The sequence below is a fragment of the Stegodyphus dumicola genome, chromosome X1, assembly GCF_044657685.1.
Source record: "Stegodyphus dumicola isolate Sdum_Otavi_A_Nest chromosome X1, ASM4465768v1".
NCBI lineage: Eukaryota > Metazoa > Arthropoda > Arachnida > Araneae > Eresidae > Stegodyphus > Stegodyphus dumicola.
In genome coordinates this window covers 124,383,701-124,402,280 of record NC_140780.1, presented here as the reverse complement: position 1 = coordinate 124,402,280, position 18,580 = coordinate 124,383,701, and the positions used below count along the sequence as shown (strand labels likewise).

The window sequence follows — 18,580 nt, the reverse complement described above, 5'->3', positions numbered from 1 at the left end:
ACTCCCCATAGTGGGCGGTACATGAGCAAAGCACCTCTTACGGAGCTTAACCATTGGCTGATCGAAGTAAGTACAGCTTGCTTGTAGGTAGGATCCCACTTTCCTCCTTGACATCGTGTGACGTGTCTTCTGAATTTTTAGCTACAAATTTGCAGTTAGAGTTAACAAAGTTTACCTCTTTTTTATTCAGTAGCTGCAGCAGAACTTTTCCCTAATTTTAAAAGTTTAAAATAATTTCTTATTAGATCTTATATTGAATGACATCCGAGAATTTAAAAAAGCCCTTTAAACGGAAGTCTCCAATATCCATAGCAGACGATATCTTCGTTTCGGCACGTGATTTGAACGTCAAATCAAAACAAGTTATTTCTTTTCCTCAATTCTTTCAAGTACATTTTGGAACGACACTGAACCGTGTGTGGTCCTCCTACAATAAGCACTAATCGTCTGCTTGTCAGTGTATCAAGAAATCAGAATAGTAAATCTTTGAACATGATTAATACAGGGTAAGTCTGTCTGCAAAAACTGTATGAAACGGACTAATAATTAAATTTAATCGAAAAAATAATTGTGTAGAGAATGTATTAATGAAAACTATGTTTCAACTAGTTATTTCCTTATCTAAGCTGGTTTTGGGACTGTGTACTTGATCGTAGCGGCAAAGTATTTAATTATGGGAAATTTAATTTAGTGCAACGACTTTATGGTTAGTATACAGAGTGTTATTTTTGAAAAGGAAATAAACTTTAAATTATTTTTTTCCCGTCATAAGAGTTGAGAACGTTTAATACGGAACATGCGACATTTCGCAGAAGCCGTGAGAATTTATCAACGTATGTGAAAATTTCAAAATCCTAACAGTTTCCTTAATGCTGTTTTAATGGTTTCATATGCAGTAGAATTCTCACGAATATTTGAGTGACGTAGTTTTTGTCCGTTCACCGAGAAAATTTTCAATTTATTATTCTGAAGTGCCTCTTGATCTTCGTGATTAGCATTAAAATCTGTTTTGCTTCTTACCCCTTCCCAGAACTTTAATCAGTTTACTTTTTGGCCTGTGTTTTTGTTTGTCGTGTTTATATAATTACATATTCCTTTCTCTTGATGCACCTTATTCTTTATTTACATTATTTAAAATGTAAAACTAGTGTATTCTGGCTATGTGTGTTAATGATATGTTACTGGAATGTCACACTTTATATTATTTGGCATACTTACAGACAGTGGTGTGAGGTTTAATAGTAATTAGACAATTATTTATCTTCTGTACAACTGGATTTAATTTCTTTGGTATCCTGTGATTTACCATGTATAATAATTGAAAAATTTCTGCCAAAATAATTTGTCAGTACCTTTCCAAAATTTCATTAGTTCATTTTCATGGGATGCAAGAGTTTCATGTCAGTTTGAGCTTGGATAATTGGCATAATTTTACCTTTGTTAAGCTTTGTTTTCGAATGAAGAAGTGTATTATGTTTTGAAAGATGTGCTTCTTTAAAAGTAAATTATTCTTCAGGGAATACGTTCTGTTGATTATAACTTTTGAGAATCTGCCCATCTTGTCATTTTGGAATTTAAATGAGTTGCACTTCAGGTAAAAATATAATTATGGGTGCCTCGTGATGATAATTGCCGATTTTTGATGGCACATGGACACTGAGTTTGTGCAATTCTTTGACTTGTTATTTTGGCTTTGTGTAGTGCCGATTTTTGCACCAAAAAAAAAAAAAAAAAATCGCCACTACACAAATCCAAAATAACAAGTCAAAGAATTGCTTAAACTCGGTATCTATCGACGTATTTTCATTAAAAAAAAAATCTGAGAATTGCATAAACTAAGCATTGCGCACTCCCTTGACTTTATCCATGTACATCGATCTATATTCACTTAAAAAGTCAAAGGAGCAGCCAACAAAAAATATGTAATCTCGATAAACTACATTTTAAATCAAACAATGAAATAACATAAAAAGGGAAATTCATCTTAGCATTCATTACACAAAGGAAATATCCATTTACTTATTTATTTATTTCTTCAGTTTAAAACAAATCCTTAACAGCATGCAAAAAGTTCCTAAAATGATCTAAACTAGAATCTGTATACTGCCATCGCACACATAAATTCACAAAAATAAGAGTAAAAAATATCCTCCGTAGTGATGGTATCCTCCAATGTTCGACCATAAGCATTTCCTTCCTACAAACAGGACACTTATGATGGCTACTAAGTAAACCTTCATTTACACACCAGTCAATTAATGCTTTCCCCCTTTTGGTTCCAAATCGTACAGAAACTTCAAATTAATCTTACCACATTCAGCTATTTTATCGTGTAAACCACAAAATAACAATGTACTTCTTATGCAAAATCCAACACACAAATAAGCCTTTCCAAATCTTTTCCCATCATTCAAATTCAACGTAATCATCATTCAAATTCAACCAATTACGTCATAATAGGGTTTCCTTAGCATTCAACTACTTGGATTACTATAAATGAAACAACAACTTAGCGAAATCCAAGGAGCACCCTTAACCCACCCTTAACCCTTTGACAGTTGGGGAAATGAGCAGTTTTCGTTTACTGAATTCACGCAGTATTGCGAGTAAACAGCAGTCAAAAGTGGCAGCTGTTTTCCTTCGCCGTTCTTCCGAAAATGTCACCCTTCTTTGGCGATACCGTAGATAGCTCGCCTCGTGCATTTTAAAAATTTCTTAAAGTATTTGTAGTACATAAATAACAGTTTTTACGTACTTTAAAATAACTAATAAATGATAATTATTAAATAATAAATTATTATAATCAATTATATAAATAATAATAGTTAATTATAAATAAAAGACAAAGATCTTTTTGTGTGTGATATACTTTAAAACTAAATCGTAAACTAAACTAACCAGTAAAACTAAATCGGCTAGGAATTTGAATCAATTTTATGCCACTGTCGAACACTCGAAAAAACTTCCTCATCGCTTGAATCATCTTCTGAGAAAGTCTTCATCAGACTCAAAACTTGATAAGCTTTCTGTATCACAATCATAATCACCATCATAATTATCTAACTTTCGCTTTTGAGCCATTTTACTTTACAAACACCCTAAAAAATGTGCCAAAATACACATAAAAAGAACAAGGTAAAAAAAAAAAATTCCCCGTTCATTATTAAAAGAAATTCATGAAACCTGTACTGCCATTTGTAGACAGTAAAAGTATCTAAATTTTGCGAGTAAACTGCCTTTATAGCATAATCAATGCAGAATAATAATGGTGAACAAGCTCAGCTCGTCAGCGTGCGCACATTGGGGAAAAATTTCACTACACGAGTAGTGCTCATTTCTAACCATTTCGTTCAAAATCTTGCTCCCGAGCGAAACTCCTCTGCGCGCATTATGAAGTACGATTCAAGTGAGAGCTGAACTCGTTCATAACCATCAAAGGGTTAAATGTTTGCTAAGCCCACTTCAGTTCGTGGAATATTGCAGTGCCTGTAAAAATTTTGCTAAGTCATTCAAAAACATTGCCAGGGGAAAAATGCATTAACTTGCATAATATTGTAAGCAGTATGGTGTCAGGTTCCTGTTAGCTGTGTATTCATACTTCAGCTGTTAAAGTTGCATATAATATATTATGAACAATATTGTATTAGCAAAAATTTTAAACTTATTCATTCTGTTGTAGAATTTTTCATGTGTAGTTAATATGATTGTAGAGGCTTTTAGAATTTTTTTATATCAGGAAAATGAAAAAATCTGCATTGCCCTGGCCGGGATTCGAACTTTGGACCTCCGGAATACACATCGAGCGTGCTTCCAGTTACACCATGAAGGAATGCAGAAAGGAGGGAGAAAATACATTATACAGTCAAAAGTTGTTAATCCGGACTCGTCGGAACTTCCGCGATTCTGGATAATCGATTTTTCCGAATTATAGATCATCATTTTAAATCTCGTAAGATGGCATGCAGAAATTCTAAAATTAAAAATATGAAACCGTAATTTATGAAATAAAGAACAATTATGATTTAAAGGGTATCAAAATTTACACAAAAAAAAAGCGTAATATTTATTTGTTTACTTTATTAAACATTTCTTTCAATGTAAGTTGTTTAAGTTGCTTCGTTTTATGTGATAATACTTTCTCTTTAATTCTATAAACAGACATAATTTCTTGTTCATTTACAAAGTTCCGCTGTTCGAGTCCCGTAATTGCTGTGTCGAGAATACCGACTAACTTGTCAATCAAAATTTTTTCGTTTTCACTAACCTCTCTGTCACCTTCTTCATGTCTTTATCCATTTTTTGCAGCAATTCCACTTTTTGTTTGATGGACATCGAAACATACTTTCGTTTTGTAGATCCTTTGGGAGCTCCTGCATCGGAAATTCTATTTGACATAATCGAAAGTTCAAGTTAACTTTTATAAAATTGCTCTTATAGTCTGCAAAAAATAATAAGCCGGACCCAACTCGAAGATTAAGGAACAATGCAATCACCAACATTAACTGAAATAGATAATTAGATAATTTTAGCTTATACCGTCCGTTATACATAAAACGCGCACGCGAAAACGTATTCTGGGCACATGCATATGCGCAGTCGTAAAGGTCTTACGAGCACACGTAAACGCCTATGCGCAGTCGTAAAGGTCTTACGGGCACACGTAAACGCCTATGCGCATGTGTCAACGCGGCGCATGCGCAGAAATTTTTTAGCTTTGAGGTCCGGATTATGGGTGTCCGAATTAACGACTTTTGACTGTATAAGTCTCTGTTTGGGCACTACTTGTAGAGTCTTTTAGAATATTTTTATGCTGAGAAACTGAAGAAATCCGCATTGCCCTTGCTGAGATTCGAACTCCAGATCTCCCAAGCATGCTACACCATGAAAGCGTCTGGAAAGCATATTATAATTAATGTAGTTCAGAAAATATGTGAATTCCTTCTTTCTAGCATTTCTTATATTAGTATTAAGTTATTGTCTAAAATTTTGCTCTTTGTTGAAATTACTTTAAAAAGGTATTCATGTTATTAAAAATATTCTAATAAGACTAATGACTGCAAAATTTGTTAAAAACACCACGTCATTTGGCATGCTCTTGCACTGTATTGTAAAATGCTAAGCCTAACCATTTTTATGGAAATCCGTTTTAATAAATGATGATAATGAGATTAAAAAATTTACCTTTTTTTACAGAATAACAAGGTTAGAGTAGATTTATGGATGCCCCTTGGATTATCGCTAAGTTGTGGTTTCATTTATCGCCAAGTTGTTGTTTCATTTATGGTAACATGAGTAGTTGAATGTTATGGAAACCCTATTATGATGTAATTGGTTGCATGATTGTGGTCAATTGGAATCATGGGAAAAAATATGGAAAGTGTGCGTCGGCTTTTTGATAAGTACGTTGTTATTTTGTGGTTTACACTGTAAAATGGCTGAATGTGGTAAGATTAATTTGAAGTTCCGTACGATTTAGAATGAACGGGAAAAAAACCATTAACTGACTGGTGTGTAAATGAAGGTTTACTTAATAGCCATTATTAAGTGTCCTGTTTGTAGGAAGGAAATGTGTATGGTTGAACGTCGGACGATATCAGCACTACGAGGGATATTTTTTACTCTTATTTTTGTGAATTTATATACAGATTCTAGTTCAGATATGTAGTGTATTGAAATTATATATTTTTTTATTGGCTTCTTCTTTTACTTTTTAAGTGAATATAGATCTATGTGTACATGGACAAAGTCAAGGGAGTGCACAATGCCTAGTTTGTGCAATTCTCTGATGTTTTTTTAAGTGTAAATACATCAATGTATACATGGATACTGATTTTGTGCAATTCTTTGACTTGTGTAGGATTTTCCCCAAAAAAAATCGCCGCCGCTACACAAAGCCAAAATAACAAGCCGAACAATTGCAAAAACTCGGTGTCCGTGTACCGCCAATTATCGCCAAAGGTCACCCGTAAATAGATTTTTGCCAATAACAAGTTTAGGGAAGAAATTGCATATAATATCAGAGCTTAAAAAAGTTTGTCATGATTGCTGCTGTGCAATTTAGATGTTTTTTGATTTAAAAGAATGTGTACCACAGTATCTCTACTACTAATGGAAAATATGGGTTAAGCGGTACTGTAAAATAACAATGGTCATAAAATGGCACCAGAACATAATCATACTGAATAGTAAAATTTCACATTAAATGCTGTCTAAGTGAATTAACATTATGGCTGTAATGTTTAACTGCGAAGTAGTGTTATCATACTGCATTTACTAAGATTGTAATTTTTATGATCTCTGCATCTGTAAATGAATCCAAAATCAGAAATATGCTATAAAATGAAATTAATCTACCTGAATATCATGTCAATTAAAATTTAAAGATTTAGCAGCTTTGAATGGATAGCCAAAAATTTGTTCAATTTAAAAACATGATCTTTAAAATGCCTAGCAGTAATACTTCTGAAATAATGTTTGATTGATAAATTGTTATTGGAATTATTTATGTATGATATTTACATTTTGAGTAATAATCAAATATGTTGATGTGCAGTTAAATAAAATTTTATGTAGTGACTATGTATATATATATTTTCTTTTGAAATCAGTGTATCCATTTCGTTACTACATAAAATTTCAAAACTTATGAGGACATTCTTGTGTTATAACCTTTATCATTCAGTATTTATAAACTACAGTATGAAAATTTAATTTTTTTTTTTTTACATTTTTCCAAAAAGGAAGTTAGCTGGGAAAACAATATTTGTTACTGGAGCAAGCAGAGGAATAGGAAAAGCAATAGCTCTGAAAGCAGCAAGAGATGGTGCTAATGTCGTTATTGCAGCAAAAACTGCTGATCCTCATCCAAAATTGCCTGGAACAATTTATACTGCTGCCAAGGAAGGTAAAACAGTTTATTTATATAATATAGTATTTTTACTTTAAAAAATTGTTTAACTAATCCATACAATTCAATGTATGTGGTCTTGACTAATAATAATAGTTGATAGAATAACAGAGTAAGTCTTCTGACATTCATTTAAATTCATTTGAAAAAGTATACAATATCAGTTTAAATCTTTTACTGAAGCTGTTTGAATAATCCAGGGGGATACTAAGTTTTCAGTCATCCAAAACAAATTTGATACTTTCTGAATGTCTACATTGCCACCAAAAGTTGTGAACTTGTTGGCGACTAATTTTTTCACCAAGCTAATACATGAAAGGCAACTGTCATTTTCAAAGTGTTTGTGAATTAAAAATTCTATACAAGAACAGTCAATCAATAAAATTAAAAAAAGTAAGAAACATCAGTAGTGAAACACTAACCTTTTCCAAGAAATCCTTTTTTGCCTTTTTGATTCTCCCTGTATCCGCAGCAGTCTGTTTTCACTTAGAAACACATAAGAGAATTGTACAAACTTAGCTTACAACATCAGCTTTGTACATCAGTCAAAACAGATATGCTACTTGCATACCTTTAGCTGTCACATAAATAATTTTTGGCAACATTGTGGGTTGCCATGAACTATTTTGACAACATATTGCTTTGCCTCGTGAATACTTTTTGTGACTTTATGATGGAGTGCAGATAAACAGTAAAAATTGAATTACTAACAGAATTTAATGGACTATGGGTAGTTCTGTCTTGGAAGTCTTAAGACTATACAAGAACTTGTTTAATACTGTACAAGTGTGGGGGAATATGTGTCATAGATTAGATGAATTTCTGTAGTGAAGTAAGTGAGAAGATGTGTGTGTTCAAAAATAGCATGATTAGGGGTCCTGTTATAATTGAGTAAGTTCAAGAAGCATAAGTATAATTATAGGAACACAGGGAATGCTACTAGAGTGTTTGAAGGAGTTTAAAAGATGTCTGATATATGTATATTGAAGTTGTTGAGGAGAGAACTAAGGAAGTTCTGCTAAAAGTTATTAAAAGATATATAAACTGGGTATCAGTTATTATTTCAGACTGCTGTAAGGCTCTAATTGTCTTAAAGATAAGGATATATACATCTTTCAGTGAACCTTAGTGTATCATTTAAAGACCATGTTTCTGGTGTACACACAGCTCTTATTTAATGTTTGTGGAGTTCTATTAAAAAAACTGTACATGAAACTGTTAAATGTATCTTCAACAACAGTTTGTTATTTATAGAGGCCACAAAGAAAGTTTTTCCTTCATCCGGTAATTAATTTCTCAAGGTAAGGGTTTTATTTTTTTAGGTATCATATAATCCTTCTTTAATAATTTATAATCAATCTTAGTAAGTGCACAATACTGAGTATGTACATATCTCTGATGTATTTTTAAAAGAAAACAGATTGCTGTATACATGAAGAGAAAAGCCATAATGTGTCATAATATATACAATATTTAAAGTGGGCAATGCTAACTTTCTGCAATTCTCTGATGTCTTTCAAGGAAAAAAATACCATTGTATACACAGAAAGAAAGTCACTAATGTATAATATGGTATATATGGAATTTAATGTGCACAATGCTGAGTGTGCAGCTCTCTGATGTTTTTAAAGTGAAAATAGATTGCTGTGTATATGGAGAGGAAAGAAGTAATAGTGTTTGCATATTGTATCATTTTTATAATTTAATTGGTATTTTTAATTGCTTTTGTTGTGTTCATTGTAAATTGTATTTTTCATTACTTTCTATAGATATATTGTTAACGTTTGCCGAGTAACAATAGATGAAAAGATCAGCAGATTTGCCAACTTGTCCTTTATAAGGAACTTTAACCTGTTAGAAAGTACCACAAATTGTTTCACAAGAAATGACATGTTTTGAATATTACTGTTGCAACTCTCAGGGCTACAACGTGCAGGTTACAAATTAAATAATCACAGCAGGGATTATTAATATAAAGATTTTAATATGGATATTTCACACAAGCGGAAAATGTGACATTACTCTATCATGTGCATACATATAACTGAGCGAAAAGGGAATTTCCCCGCTTAGTTTGCAGTTAAAGAAAAAAAAAAGAAGAAAAAATAGTCCAATTAAATGCGGCGCTCCTTCTGTCGACTTCGCCCAGCCGTTGCATAATCGTCTGTCTGCAGCAGCCGTCTCCTACATTCTCCCCCCTCTTTGAGTCGACTTCAGGTTGGCTCAATGACATATAGTACCTGGTCGAAGAGATCTAATCTCTGAGGCACCTTGATCACATGTCCAAATCTTGACACTTAGCACCTTACAGGATGTTACTAGAGTCATTAGAATCTGAATGCTCATCACTAGAAATAGAAGAAATATGATTAGTAAAAGAGTTATCATGTATGGGATCGGTGGGTGTGTCCGTTAACTGCACTTCCAATGGAAAGACTCGCTGAATGGGACGAAGCAGCAAACCAGCTTGAGTCGTCAGTTCTACAGTTCTCACCTTGCCATCTTTCCCAGGAATTAGTCAAATGACCTTAGCTAAAGGCCAATGCATCCGTTTTTTGATGTCATCTCCTATTAGGACAATTTCACCCAGCCGTAGCTCTGATGATGGACCCTTCTTATTTTGTACCAGAAGGCCTAAATCTATGCCTTAAATCATTAAGCAGTTTTTGGTGATGTCTAGCCCTTTTTCAAAAACCTTTTGAATCGCAGAAATCAACATTGGGAACACCTAAGCTATGATTTTCAATGAGAAGTATGGCTGGGGAAAGTGAGATTAAATCATCTGGATTTTTGGACAGATAGGTAAGAGGTCTAGAGTTATTTATTGACTCGCAGTCGTACAATACTGTGTACAATTCCTCGGTTTTAAGAACCGCATTACCAAGTGTCTTTCTCAACAGTTCCTTTACTACGCGAACTAACCTCTCCCACCAGGCCTCTCCACCAAGTAGCTGTGGGAGGATTAAACTTCCATATTATGTGTTGTATAGCCGGTTTCTTCAAAAATAGTTCCCAATCGATGTTACTAGTTCTATTGGTGCTCCTCTGAAATTAGTTTCGTTGTCGGAATAAATTATTCTCGGTCTCCCCCTTCTGGTTAGGAATCGTCTCAACGACAACAAGAATGCGTCAGCAGACAATGAAAAAGTCAATTCCAAATGAACGGCTCTATATATTGCACATGTGAACAAAACAATCCAAACTTTTTCACCTCCCTTCACATACAAGGGTCCTGCCAAATCAATTCTTACTACCTCGAACACCGCTGCGTCATTGACACGATCGCCTGGTAGCGACACCAGCTCGCAACCGGGAAACTTGGCCTTGTATGGATTGCATCTTACACAATTTTTTACGACTTTCCTGACCACTCTTCTGCCTCTCACTATCCAAAATCGCTCCCTTAATATTCCGAGTAATATTTGGGTTCCAGTGTGACAATTTTGTAAATGATAATATTCTATCAGATGTTGAATGAAAATGCAACGATCTGGTAAAATAATTGGACAAATAAATTCAGGGTCATCTGATCACTCTGTAATGCACGTTTTCACCCTTTTTTATACCCTCTCTGTCTGAAATGACACTCATATTGGAAATAGAGTTGGCGGAGGGAAAATACTTATTTTGTACAATTTTTATAAGAGTTTTTTCAGCATATTCCATCTCATGAACGGTTAAATCTCCAGTTTCTTGAAATGCATGTTTACTTTTTGCGTTTTTCACAAACATCAATATCTATGGGACTAAACGTACGATGGATTGAAAATTCAGAAACCTAATTGCATACGAAGGTATTTCCTCTTCAACTGATTTAAGGTTACACTAGAGTTCTACCATAGAATCCACTAGAGTGCTACCATAGAATCACTCCATGCAATAATTTTCAAATTAGGCAAATCTAAGGCGGCATATACTGAGTGTACCAGTCTCGGGGCCAATACAGTAGATCATCAATTCTAACCAGGGTATTGTCAGAGATTTGAATGGCGCTACCCTGGATTTGGATCAGATCAATCGAATTTTGACTCCCACGGGCGTTACAGTTCTAATGTAGACACATGCACCATAGGAGCTCTTAGATGCATCAACGAATAGATGCAGCTCTGAATTTTCATTTATCTCTACATATCATGGAATACTAATTTTCTCAAGATATTTAATTTCATCCTGCCACTTCTGAAAAGTTTTCTGAATGTTGTCTGGCAAAGGGTCATCCCATTTTAATTTCATACTCCAACCCTCCTGTGATAGTAACTTAGGTAACAAGGTAGTTGGACTCAAAATAACCCTGCGGATCAAAAATTTTATGTACCATAGCCAAAATATTACGTTTACGTATCTCATTATCCATTGAATAATGAAGATTACATTTTAATGTATCGTTATCTAAATCCCATAAGATTCCAAGAAGAGAAGTTATACCTGAACTACGGGAAATACGACCTGAAACATTACTTTCCCAACCCCGTAGGTTAAAACATCCCCGGGCCATTACTTCTGTCGTCTTAACTATAAAAGTTTCTTTCTGTTTGATATCGGGAACCCCAGTGACACAATTGTCAACATAAAATGAATGCTTTAATTTTTGGGTCACATCGTCGAACTCGGCAGGGGAATTATCCAAGAGATGCTCTATCGATGCAGAGAGTTGGAATGAAGATGAACAAATGCCGAACACCACTCTGCAGTGTCTGTAAATCATAGGTTCTTCAAGAGTTGGAAGAAAAAAACCTCAAATAATCTCTATGCTCTGGGATAATACTCAGCTAAAGAAACACTTTCTCAATGTCCAATGATACACCAATGGAATACAATCTAAACCTGTCAATTATATCAGATATGAGTTCAATTAAATTTGGCCCTCTATTTAAGCAATCATTTAGAGATGGTAAATTTCTCTCTTGGGCTGAAGCGTCGAACACTGGCCTTACCTTCATTGTCTGGCTAGTATGCTTTATAACAGGTCTGTGGGGCAAATAATAACTCAAATTATCAATTTCAGTTTCAGGAACCTTTTCTATTACTTTTAGGTCTTCCCATTGCTTAAAAACTACCTTATAGTCATCTAACTGATTTTCCTCATTAATTCGTTGACACATTCTTTGATGCCTTTCAAAATTCTTATACTTATTGTTAGGTAACAGAATTTCAGATTTAAAGGGTAGTGGCAATTCATATCGGCCATCAGGAAGAACACTTAAATTCTCTTTAAATTGCTTAATGGTGTCAGAGTGAGCAAGTTTACGTTTAACATCTTCAGTTGGGTCTGTTATGCCAATGGCATCTAAATTCCAGAGTTCAGTTATGCTAAGATTAGCACAATGCAATAAAAACTACATTACCAATCACAGTGTATCCGAATTTAGTCTCAACTACAGTTAAACCCGAGTTCAGTTTCAGAGAGCTGCCAGTAATAATGTCCCCAATGGCATCTGCTCCTAAAATCAATTCAATGTCATATTCTTTAGCTTGCAAATCAGACAAGGTAATATTTCTTTCTTTAAATTCTTTCAGGGTATTGTGATCAACTACTTTTGGAACACATTCACGTATTTTGTTTTGAGAAAGTACTTCAAGCTTTTGGTCATACGTGCCCTCAGAATTTCTGAAATTAACATCAAACACTAAATGGGAATGAGGACTTGTCTGTCCCCCCCCAAACCATTATAAATGGTTTGTTTTAAGATTTAAGATGATTTGCCCGCTTAGTTCGCAGTTAAAGAAAAAAAAATATATAAGAATAATAAAAAATAGTCCAATCAAATGCAGCGCTCCTTCTGTTGACTTCGCCCAGCCATTACGTAATCGTCTGTCTGCAGCAACCATCTCCTACAATTACTTTATTGCTAATGGATTTTATTATTTCAATAAAAATGTTTCCTTGAAGTTTTGTCAAATTCACAGTCAATACTTTAAAGAATAATAAGAATAAATAAGATTTCTGAGAACCACTGTACAAAATCGTACAAACTGTAAGTTGTCTACCTTCGAATACTATTTTAAAACAAATGTTTGCAAATACACATTTTCATTAACAGTTGACTGATTAGACAATACATTACTTGAAAAACCAGTACTGTCAGTTTCATTTGGCTTTACAGGTTCGCAATTTGAGCACATAATGGTATAGTGAAATTTATCACAAGTTAAACATTTTACTTTATTTTTGCATGCCCGTGAACTATATCCAACTCGTAGGCAGTGAAAACAGGTGCACTTTTGCACCAAAAGCTTTCGTTTATCTTCTAAAGACATTTTGCGAGCAGAAAAACATTTGGCAGAATTGTGGGATTTCTCACAAAAATACAATGTAAATTTCGCCTACCTGTATTGTCTTGAACATTTAACAAGGCAGCAGCTGTAGAGCAACCCGGATCATCAGCATGTAGATGCGAATATGCAGAACGTGAAGCTCCCAACCCGGTACGAGCGAGCTTAATCATTTTCTCGCTTTGCACTTCGTTTCGAAGAAAGCACAAAAGTTTATGCAAAGAAGCCACACTATCTTGCTGTGATGCAGTATCTTCCATCAAGCGGTTTCTTTCCCACGCACAAAGAATCGTCTCTGGTAAACAGGACGCAACAAGTGGCTCCAAAAGTTCAGCAAATTTTTCCTTAGTTCTACCGAGGCTTTCGAGTGTCATAAGCTTGCTCTCAAGTAAATCATAAAGTTCAGCTAAATCTCCTTTGATCTGAACAGCAGTATTTTTCATTACTATGGAAAGTAGGTCTCGTACATAAATCTGAACCAAAAGTTCATCTCTCCCGAAGCATTCTTTAAGTTGTGCAATCACCTTTGAATAGTTTTCTTTAGTTGGCGGAAATAGTTACCAGTATTGCCGCTTTAGAATCTGCTACCACACATTGTAACAGATATTGAAATTTGTCTTCATCCACAATAGAATCATCTTTGTGAATCTTTTCAAACTGGGACCAAAAAACAAAGTCTTTTGATTCTCCACTAAATTTCCTCAATTCAAGTTTCGGAAGCTTGAATTTCCTTTTTTGCTCGGTTGTTGTTCCTTCCGTAACCGAATTTCCCTTCTTTGCATTTTCTAACAGCGAACAATTCAAGCAAAACTTGTCTCGATATTCTTCTGCTTTCAAAAAATCTTCGGAATATTCATCATTCAGGGTATCATCACTTAGCAACAAATTCGAAAGAAGTTCTTGAGTTGCTTCTAAATGTGTGAATTTGTCCTGAATCTATTTAAACAACGTACCGACTTCATCATTTTTTAAACTTTTGTTTTCGATCTTCTGAGCTATTTCATTGCAGCATACCATAAAAGTTGTTCTCAGCAACTTTCTTTTTGCTTTCAAAACTTTTATATCCATATTTCATCAAAAAAAAAATAAAATAATAAAGTAGCGGATGCCAGATTTACTATGTTGCAACTCTCAGGGCTACAACATGCAGGTTACAAATTAAATAATAACAGCAGGGATTATTAATATAAAGATTTTAATATGGATATCTCACAAACGGAAAATGTTACATTACTCTATCAAGTGCATACATATAACTGAGTGAAAAGGGAATTTGCCCGCTTAGTTCGCAGTTAAAGAAAAAAAATATAAGAATAATAAAAAATAGTCCAATCAAATGCGGCGCTCCTTCTGTTGACTTCGCCCAGCCATTACGTAATCGTCTGTCTGCAGCAGCCATCTCTTACAATTACTTTGTTGCTAATGGATTTTATTATTTCAATAAAAATGTTTCCTTGAAGTTTTGTCAAATTCACAGTCAATACTTTAAAGTTATCAAGAAAACTGTTTGCGCTTTATGTTAGTAAATGCTTATTAGTTACTTATGTATATTTACATGAAACATGTTTCTCACTCTCCTGGAAAATCATGTAAGTTCAATTAAATGAAAGTCATTCATGACTCTAGGAAAGTTATAAAAAATACAAAAATTTTTCAAAAATTTCGAGGAGAATCAAAACCCTTTTTGAAAAGTAAAAGAGGTTGAGGAAAAAGTGCACTTCATTCCTTTTAGTAAAATGTTCATATTTAAACAACTCAAAAGAAAAGGAAAATTGCCACTCTATAAAATGAAAGGTTACTGTAATCTCTGTTTCAGTGCTGAAAGTATTTAGTCATCTCATATTTGGTATAATTTTATGAAAACGTAGCTCTCATCTGCCCCATTAATAAACTGTTCTTCACTCTTCTCTTTAGAAATATAGTTGTTCTGCCAATTCCTTGTTATGTCATCCTAACCTTAAAATTGTGGAAACTGGTGAAAGCTTGTGTTAGAAAAGAATAAAAAAAAAAAAAAAAAAAAAAAAAAAAAAAATGATAATAATAATAATGTAGGTTTTGTTCTCTCTCTCTTTTTTTTTTTTTTTTTTTTTTTTTTTGTGGGAGGGGAACATTTTGTTGAGAAATTAGGAAATGTCTTCTTGTTACTTCCAGTCATTCTGTTTATCTAATATTGAGCCAAGGGCACGTGGGAAAGAACAAAGCCATTATGATGTCAAAAATTTTTAACAAACCCAGATTTTTAATGGTGTAGATGTATATACACACTCACATATATGCAAATATGCAGCTTCTTCATTTGCTTTGCAGTAATATAAAGTAAATAAAATTTTTATAATTTTCTTACTGTATTGTATTCTATGGTGAATATATAAAATTATTATTACTGATAAAAAAATTTTATATTTTATATTTCACATTTCTAAAATATTAAGTACACTGCATTTGATCAGGGAAATTTAAAAGTGAATTTTGATAAGATTCCTTCCTGCTTACTTTTTTTTTTAATGTTGCATCTGCATTTTGGCCTCATTTTTGAAAACTTAAATTCATGTCATTTCTGTTTAGCATTACATTCATCTTGACAACAAAGATATTTATCATTTGATGTGGGATTTTTGTAAATATGTAAGTAAACACAAACTGAAAATAATCAAGTTGTTACACACCCATACGTAATATATATACTAAAGGCAACTCATGGTATGAAAGTTTAAGAGTATTTGCATATTTTTTATATAATAACCAGTAACCACCAATACACTTGCCAACAGTCTATGGTGTCTTTTGGCAAAATTTTGGTGAAATCTATTTTCAATATGAGAAGGATACTGAAACATTTTCTTTTTGAAATTTCTGGTTGATATTGTTTGGCACTAGCATTAAACAAACCGATCTGTGTGTAATTATGTAACCGTTTTGCACACCTTGTCTTCACCTGTATATGATTTCTGCAAAATAAGAAGGCAAGGGACTTATCTAGAACCAAAGCCTAATTCTTATTTAAACACTTTGTCCACTGTTTTATTGATGTTATATCATCCATCATCTCACTTTTATTGTTTAAGATTAGAACACTTGCAACAATTTTGGCAAAATAAGCATGAAAATAATGAATTGCATTTATTGTATTTCTTGGCAAATCTAGTATTATGATGCAAAATATAGTAAGAATTAAGAAAAGGCAAATGAACATTGTGCTGAAATCTCTCTGCAGGAAAATAATTGCCTAAAAAAAAATAGATGCAGCTCTGCACTAGTTTTAACAGGAGCTCTACATGGTGGACTCTTAAATTTGTACTGATATGTTTGTGCAAGAGTGTGGAAGTGTTTGGGCAAAACTTCTAGTGAAATATGCAATGGAAAATTTAGTGACAAAATACATGAAACAGACTGCGCAGGGAAGAGGATTTAATGTCAGAATTGTACACATTTTCCGAGCCAGTTTTATTTTGACCACCATGTAGTTGGTCTAAAGTTGGTACTAAGTTAAAAAAATGATGGTACTTTATGATTAAACACCCCCCCCCCTTAAAAGTATTCATGAGGCAGTGTGCTGTATCGTCAGAATGTATTTATGTAGCAATCCAGATGTTTCCGCCTTCAGATTTAATGCCCATTAATGTTTGTTTTTATTGCACTGATTGCATTTTTTTCTTTCTGGCAAGAATTCATAATGAGACTGTGAAATTTGCCATTTGGGAAAAAAAAGGGAAAGTGTTGCATTTTTTCAAGAATTGGTGTTTTGCCAAATGTAAGAAAATTTAAAAATTCGCATCCCACGAAGCTGTACTTTGTAAATGATCGAAGTTTATGGATCAAAATTTGTGCATCGATATCAAAATTGTACAGTTGTCTGATATTTCTTCAGGAAAAAAATAGAATACTGTGTAGATCGGAAAAACTAAAAGTGTGGGCAGTGTCAAGTAATGCACGATGCCAAATTTCTGCAATTCTCTGATGCAGCATGTGTACTTAGAAAGAACAGTGTGTAAAAAAAGTAATGTTTTATTATGGATGTTTCTTGCATTTTAAGTTTTGTTAATTGGTTGCTGTTTTATGTAATTCTTAGTGCACTGCCATTTTTGAAAATGGCTGTTATCTTTCACAGCGTGGTGAAAAATTAGTTGCCAATGGTTGGCAGCTTTTTGGGAGAGGAGTGTAGGTAATTAAAAAGTATCAAAGAATCCATACCCATCCTCCTTTAGGGCAATGCAAGACAAATTTAATCTTCTCAAAAAAGATAAAAAAATGCATCTTTCTAGAACAGTGGTTGCCGAACTTGTGAAGCTTCTGAGCTAGTGTATCATTTTTAAATCTTGCTGTGAACTACCAATCAAAAGAGCTACCAACTTTTTAAAACAAATTTTACATCTATTTATTGCCTATAAACTTACATTTCTAGTAAATATGAAATCAGTTTTAATTAAAATGTATATCACAAAAAGAAACTTAAATTGAATTGCACATAAGAAAGAAATTGAAGTGTAATAATTAGTAATAAATAACAAATGTAATAACAGATTTTTTAATTGGTCTTATTAACTTTAATGAAAAGGATGGAACCTTTTGTTGTCATAAACAAGTTTTCTTATTTCAGGAAATATGTAGAGCTGAACATTGCCTTCACATTTAGACAAATCTGGACCAAAATTAGGTACTTTTTCTTAAGGACAAGAGGTCAGACATTTTCAGAGCTTGAAGAAAGCAATTTTACAGATAAATCATTTTGAAAATCAGTCAGTTCCAACTCCACTGCAGCACTGTCTTCTTGAAAATCAAAATGTGCCATGACACAAGTGAAAATCAAAATGCTCCATGACACAAGTAGAGAACTCTTCAGCAATCAATCTCTGTAAAACGCAATTTGACAAACTGTGCCACAGTGTATATGTTTTTGAAATCTTGGAAGCACTTGTTTAATTCACTTCTCAAATCTAAAATAATTTTGATGCATTGTTTTGCTGTTGTAAGGAAGTTTTGAAGACCCTTGCTTGTCAAAGGTTTCTTTCAAACAGGCAAAGTGTTTGTATTCACCTTGAATGATATGCCCCCCTCACACACACACTTCCAACTTTTTTAAAAATCAAGTAACATCTGAAATTGTTCTGCCAATATCTGTACCCTTACCTTGAATCTACAAAATAAGGATATTAAACTTTTTGGTGATGTCTGTGAAAAAAGCAAAATCCTGCAATCATCTAGTTCACAGAAGGATTCACCTTGTTCTTTTAAAAATTCTACTAAGACAGGAAACAACTCTTGAAAACTCCACCTCTACTCAATCAATGAACTTCTGTATGAAGCACTAGATCACCATACTGACTATCTTATTCATCAGTCAGTGATCCGAACAAACATCTCTGAATTGCATGTACTCTAATTTTGTTCACTATGTTTTTG

The 18,580-nt window shown here is 33.5% G+C and overlaps 1 protein-coding gene across 1 annotated transcript in view; it reads left to right on the top strand.

Annotated features, from left to right (window-relative positions):
- The first annotated feature begins 349 nt into the window (after positions 1-349).
- Positions 350-18,580, top strand: part of Hsdl2 (Hydroxysteroid dehydrogenase like 2) — a 37,902-nt gene continuing 19,671 nt past the window's right edge. The window contains exons 1-2 of the mRNA XM_085807099.1: positions 350-506; positions 6,741-6,904. Coding sequence (XP_085663225.1) covers positions 493-506; positions 6,741-6,904 — 178 coding nt within the window. The 5' untranslated portion in view covers positions 350-492. The remainder of the gene's footprint in view (positions 507-6,740; positions 6,905-18,580) is intronic.